The sequence below is a fragment of the Mercenaria mercenaria genome, unplaced genomic scaffold (genome assembly GCF_021730395.1).
Source record: "Mercenaria mercenaria strain notata unplaced genomic scaffold, MADL_Memer_1 contig_3741, whole genome shotgun sequence".
NCBI lineage: Eukaryota > Metazoa > Mollusca > Bivalvia > Venerida > Veneridae > Mercenaria > Mercenaria mercenaria.
The window spans coordinates 46175-53485 of NW_026461910.1; the positions used below are offsets into that span (position 1 = coordinate 46175).

General features: G+C 36.2%; 1 protein-coding gene across 1 annotated transcript in view; it reads right to left on the reverse strand.

Moving 5' to 3' along the window:
- Positions 1-1614, reverse strand: part of LOC128553362 (baculoviral IAP repeat-containing protein 3-like) — a gene marked incomplete at both ends in the record, with an annotated part of 47784 nt that extends 46170 nt beyond the window's left edge. The window contains one exon of the mRNA XM_053534501.1: positions 1422-1614. Coding sequence (XP_053390476.1) covers positions 1422-1614 — 193 coding nt within the window. The remainder of the gene's footprint in view (positions 1-1421) is intronic.
- Positions 1615-7311: the final 5697 nt, after the last annotated feature.

Sequence of the window (7311 nt, forward strand, 5' to 3'; positions counted from 1 at the left end):
CTTTGAGCTACGGACCTGGGTCTTGCGTGCGACACGTCGTCTTACTGTGGTACACATTCATGCCAAGTTATTTGAAAATCCATCCATCGATGACAAAGATATGGACCGGACACGAAAAATGCGGACAGACCGACAGACAGACGGTTCAAAAACTATATGCCTCCCTTCGGGGGCATAATAAAGAAATATCTAAAAATATCTAACTGGATTTGGTCATATTTGTGTCTACTTTTTGATCTACCTAATTCGTAATGATGTTTGAGTCAATTTGGGTTTATTTTGTAAGATCCAGATTAAACAAGTAAAGGTTTCTGAAGGTGGTACATGTGTAGTGAGATCTTTTTAAATTCTACGTATAATCAAGAATGTCAGTGTTATGGCCTAACATATATCTTACTTTAACGTACGACACTGACATTGGACCAAATGACTGGGTTGTATATTCTGCATGTTGTCTCCATGAGGTTAACTGTTGATGTTAATTTATGAAAATACTTTCAAGAATTATGATACAGTGTTGACACAAATTTAAGATATTGTCCCATGGATATCTAAGTGTGACTTTGACCTGCACCTAATGACCTGGGTATGTGCACTCTGTGAATTGTCTTGATGATGAAAACTACTGATGCTTGTTCTATGAAAATATTCAAGGCGCTTTAGAAGACATGGCGCGGACATGAAAGTGGTCATGGAATTTAGCTACTTAAATTCTTACCTCTAAGTGTGAGCCTGATCTTAGACCAAGCAACCAGAGTTGTGTTTTCTGTGTCCTCTTGGTGAGGCTAAATATTAATGTTAATTTTACATAAGCTTCCAAGCGGTTACGAAGATATGGAGCTGACATATTTATCTTATTGTATTTTTGACCTCTCAGTGTGACCTTGTCCTTTCACCTACTTACTTGGATTGTATACTGTGTACGTTGTCTTGGTTAGGTTAACTAACAACTGATGCTAGTTTCATGAAAATCGTCCAAGTGGTTTAGACAACATGGCGCTGAAACAAAATTAAGCTACCCGATCTTTTAGCTCCATGGGTAACCTTGAACTTAGTTTAGTTGTGAGCTCTACACATCGTAAGTGCGACCACTACCTTGGACTTAGAGATTTGGGTAGTTCCTCTGCATATCTTTGTGAAGTGAATAACTGATGTAAGTTCTATGAAAATCATCCAAGTGGTTTAGACAATATGGAGTGGGCACAAGTTAAACTTTTATATATTTGAGCTCAAATTGTGACTTTGACCTGGGACTTTTGGCTTTTGGTTCTGCATGCCGACCTTGTGAGGTAAACAATTGGATATAAGTTTCATGACAATCATCCAAGCTGATTAGACAATGTGGAATGGACACAAGTAAAGCAATATGCTTAAAATTATTCAGCCAATCCACTGACATACTATGACTCCCATGAAATTACCTGCAAAAGCACCGGCCCCCACTGGCCCACCCAGTATGGAGAAGGGGCGGATACCTGGTAGTCGACACCCTGTACCTGAAGACGTTGTCCCACTGTTCAAAGGATCAATGCCAACTGTAAAGAAAAATAATAAATAATAAAACAGATATTTTCTTTCACCAAAGTAACCATTATTATCTTTGAATATACAATTTTGTAATTATTTGTCAAGTCAGATTTAAACTGACATTTACTGCAGAGGTTTTACTCCGGTTTACTAAGGATTTTTCTAGTTATTGTTAGAAGAACAAAATGGAGTTGTGTTAATAAAAGACATATTAAATGGTACATGACCTTTGTTTAAAAGGACAATCTGAATCAACTATTAAGTATGGAAAATCAACAAGATGCTAAATTCCCATTCTGTTGAACAAAGGTGCTCCTTTAAAAACGTCTAACATATCAGGTGTACTATTACATCAGTAATCAGTTGCACGATAGTACAATGTAGAATGTAACATGTCTGAAATAAATGTTCAATAGGTACAAACTTGATTTCATTCCTAATTTTCCTTCAGTAATTTGGGCAAAAGAAGAATGTATTTACGTTAATTGTTTTATCATTTATGAGTTACTTGTCTGTCAATACATACATCTGCCCAAAATTAGTTTATTGCTAGACTGGTTCTTAAAGGTTCTTAAATCCAACTGTCTTATAAAAAAAATGGCGAAATGGAGGAGCAAAAGTGAGTATCAACTTGCTAAACACATTTTTTTTACTTCGAAGTCTTCGGGGGTTAGAGAAGATAAAGTAACTAATAGCACAATCTTCAGTAGTTCTGTTCAAAACAAAGTGCAATTTCAATGCAAAATGACACATGTCCATGCAAATGCTTGACAAAGATACATGTGATAAAAAAATTCAAATTACATGTACATGATGTAGTCAAATAATTGGACAGTCAGATTAATAGTTGTTTAATATGTTTGACAAGCAATCTAATCAGGACTGCGACAAATTAGTTTGACTAAAGCTCTAGCCAGGTACTGTAACTCAAAAGACAAGAGGACCATGATGGTCCTGAATCGCTCACCAATTTTCATGAAGATCCACTGAAAAATATGGCCTCTATAGAGGTAACAAGGTTTTTCTATGTTTAGACCTACTGACCTAGTTTTTGACCGCAGTTGACCCAGTTTCAAACTTGACCTAGATATCATCAAGACGAACATTCAGACCAACTTTAATAAAGATTCCATGAAAAATACGGCCTCTAGAGTGGTCACCAGTTTTTTCTATTATTTGACCTACTGACCTAGTTTTTGATCACATGTGACCCAGTTTCAAACTTGACCTAGATATCATGAAGATGAACATTCTGACCAATTTTCATGCATATCCAATGAAAAATACGGCCTCTACAGAGGTCACTTGGTTTTTCTATTATTTGACCTACTGACCTAGTTTTGGATCCAACATGACCTAGTTTCGAACTTGACCTAGATATCATCAAGATGAACATTCTGACCAATTTTCATGCAGATCCCAGCAAAAATATGACCTCTAGAGAGGTCACAAGGATTTTCTATTATTTGACCTACTGACATAGTTTTTGACCGCAGTTGACCCAGTTTCGAACTTGACCTAGATATCATCAAGATGAACATTCTGACCAATTTTCATGCAGATCCATTGAAAAATATGGCCTCTAGAGAGGTCCCAAGGTTTTTCTATTTTTAGACCTACTGACCTAGTTTTTGACCGCAGTTGACCCAGTTTCAAACTTGACCTAGATATCATCAAGACGAACATTCAGACCAACTTTAATAAAGATTCCATGAAAAATACGGCCTCTAGAGTGGTCACCAGTTTTTTCTATTATTTGACCTGACCTAGTTTTTGATCACATGTGACCCAGTTTCAAACTTGACCTAGATATCATGAAGATGAACATTCTGACCAATTTTCATGCATATCCAATAAAAAATACGGCCTCTACAGAGGTCACTTGGTTTTTCTATTATTTGACCTACTGACCTAGTTTTGGATCCAACATGACCTAGTTTCGAACTTGACCTAGATATCATCAAGATGAACATTCTGACCAATTTTCATGCAGATCCCATCAAAAATATGACCTCTGAGAGGTCACAAGGATTTTCTATTATTTGACCTACTGACATAGTTTTTGACCGCAGTTGACCCAGTTTCGAACTTGACCTAGATATCATCAAGATGAACATTCTGACCAATTTTCATGAAGATCCATTGAAAAATATGGCCTCTAGAGAGGTCCCAAGGTTTTTCTATTTTTAGACCTAGTGACCTAGTTTTTAACCGCAAGTGACCCAGCTTCGAACTTGACCTCGATATCATCAAGGTGAACATTCTGACCAACTTTCATAAAGATCCCATGAAAAATGTGACCTCTAGAGTGGTCACAAGCATGGACGCACGGACAATGGACGCTGCGCGATCACAAAAGCTCACCTTGTCACTTTGTGACAGGTGAGCTAATAATTATCAAACATGAAATTCCCAGCAACATTCCCATGTTCACTTGAAGTATACACCGATAAAATCTGTAAGAATACCCTTTGAAAGTGTGTTTGGGGCAGACATTCAGACACTATATGTCACATGTGCCTTTGACACCGAGGAACACATAATGACATATCCAGTAATAAATGTTTTTTCTGACTCGTAATTTACTAAATCCAAGTCCCATCTCAGTGAAGAGTCTTATAAATCTCCGATACTGTTGTTTGAACATCAGCCGATATGGTTCTTATTTTGTACACATTTTAGCTTAACTAAAATTCAGATTGTTTTTCACTTGTAGTACAATATAAGTGGCACTGACAATTGGCAAAATATAAAACAATATTCAAGCCACTGAACTTAACCAAAGCCATAAATTTAATTTTAAAGCCAGTGTGCATAATTTTTATCAATTCGTAATTTTTGCTTTCTAGTATGACAATGCCTGTCTTTTAAGACTTTGCATCTCTGGCTAATTAATATGCATGTATGCAGTATGAAGACCTAAAGTAATCCTTGCATATCCCTATTTTAATAGCAGTTTTATTCATGTTAATCATGTTTAAATAATAAACATTAGGCAATGTTCTTATGATATGTCAACTGTGGTATCTGTATATTTTATTATGAAAAATGTTTCCACAAGTCTATTTTTATTACAAAATAGATACATACAAAAACACAAATAATACATATCCTTGGTGACTTTGAAAATGGCAATATTCATACAAGCTACACATTAAGAAAACAAGAGGGCCATGTTAGCCCTATATCGCTCACGTGAGTTTAGTTGGGCCCACTACATGATGCTACATACCAAAGACATCAAATTTTATCATATACTAGTTACTGTTTGTAGATGTCTAGTTAAACACATTTAACTTAATAATAACAACAATTTTTGTGTATCTCACTTTTAATGTTTTTGTGATGGCTTGTCATTATGTTTCTATAAAATGAAGGTTCTAAACCATTGTTGAATGTTAGTATTTTACTTAATATTAGCATTGTTTTTACAAAACTTGTATTATGTATTTAATTGTATGTTCCAAGACAGCATGACAAGTTTTTATGACAATAATAATATTTCTAAGGAAGTTCAGCACATTCGGATTGACCAAAAAATTTTTCATAATGGAGTCTACAGGAAAATCTTAACTTTCATAACATTTTCACGAATAGAAATTTTTCTACAATGTAGATTTTAATGAAACTTCTGTTATAAAAATATGATCTATAATGTGGTGAAATAAAATGTATAGGTCCATGTGCTTATTTTTGAGATATATGACCATGATTAAAGTGAACCGCACATTCATGTTAATTTTAATTTTGAATTATTAAATGTTTCAGATGTTTTAATATCATATTTCAACTTTAGAAAGATAGTAAGAGTGCCATTTTTGAGAAGAAGATTTTGAAAGTTTTTCCTTTCGGTTGCCATGGCAACCAGAGTTCTGCATGGAATTCAATTCTTTGAATTTTTTTTTAAGAAGACCATCCAAGGAACAACCCTGTGAAGTTTCATCAAAATTGGCTTGTTGGTTTAGGAGGAGATGTTGTTTAAATGAAAGTGTGGACGGACACTGGACAGACGGACGCCGGACGGTGAGCGATCACAGTATCTCACCCTTAGCACTTTGTGCTCAGGTGAGCTAACAATCTTGGTAGAGGACCACAAGGCAATGCTACATACCAAATATCAAAGACCTAGGTCTTGTGATTTCAGACAAGAAGATTTTTAAAGTTTTTTCCTATATAAGTTTATGTAAAACTTGGGACACCCTGGGTGGTACCTCTTTTCAACTCAGGGGCATATTTTGAATAATCTTGGTAGAGGACCACTAGGCAACGCAACATACCAAATATCAAAAGCCTAGGCCGTGCAGTTTTAGACAAGAAGATTTTTAAAATTTCTTCATATATAATACTATGTAAAACTTGGGACCCCCGGGGCAGGGCCTCTTTTCACCCCAGGGACATAATTTGAACAATCTTGGTAGAGGACCGCAAGGCAATGCTACATACCAAATATCAAAGGCCTAGGTCTTGTGGTTTCAGACAAGAAGATTTTAAAAAAAAATTCCTATATGTCTATGTAAAATTTGGGACCCCCGGGGCAGGGCCTCTTTTCACCTCAGGGGCATACTTTGAACAATCTTCATAGAGAACCATTAGATGATGTTACATACCAAATATAGAGGCTCTATGCCTTGCAGTTTTGGACAAGAAAATTTTCAAAGTTTTTCCTTTTGGTTGCCATGGCAACCAGAATTCTATATGGAATTCAACTCTTTGAACAATTTTTAAAGAAGACCATCCAAGGAACATCCCTGTGAAGTTTCATCACAATTGGCCTGTTGGTTTAGGAGGAGATGTTGTTTAAAGGAAAGTGTGGACGGACCATGGATGGACGTACAACGGACGGCCGGACTGTGAGCGATCACAATACCTCACCCTGAGCACTTTGTGCTCAGGTGAGCTAACAACAGTATACTGGGATGATGAGATATAAACCAGTTCAGAATAGTTCATATGTGAGTGTGTATGCAATTTAAGCTTGAAAGCTTTTGTTTTTTGTGGTGTACAAAAAATAAAACAAGAGGGCCATGAAGGCCCTGTATCACTCACCTGACCTAATGGCCTGAAGATCATCAAGATTAACATTCTGACCAAGTTTCATTAAGATATGGTCATAAATGTGGTCTTTAGAGTGTTAACTAGCTTTTCCTTTGATCTGACCTGGTGACCTAGTTTTTGACCCACATGACCCAGATTCAATCTTGACCTAAATATTATCAAGGTTAACATTTGGACCAAGTTTCATGAAAATACAGTCATAAATGTGGTCTCTAGAGTGTTAACTAGCTTTTCCTTTGATTTGACCTGGTGACCTAGTTTTTTACCCCACATGACCCAGATTCTAACTTGACCTAAATATTATCAAAGTTAACATTCGGACTAAGTTTCATGAAGATATAGTCATAAATGTGGCCTATAGAGTGTTAACAAGCTTTTCCTCTGATTTGACCCGGTGACCTAGTTTTTGACCCCACCTGACAGATTAAAACTTGACCTAAAGATCATCAAGATTAACATTCTAAGCTGCATGAAAATAAAGCCATAAATGTGGCCTCTAGAGTGTTAACAAGCTTTTCCTTTGATCTGACCAAGTGACCTAGTTTTTGACCCCACCTGACCCTGATTTGAACTTGACCTTAAGATTATCAAGATTAACATTTTGACCAAGTTTCATAGAGATATTGTCGTAAATGTGGTCTCAAGTGTGTTAACATGCTTTTCCTTTGATTTGACCTGATGACCTAGTTTTTGAACACAGATGACCCAAAATAGAACTCGTCCAAGATT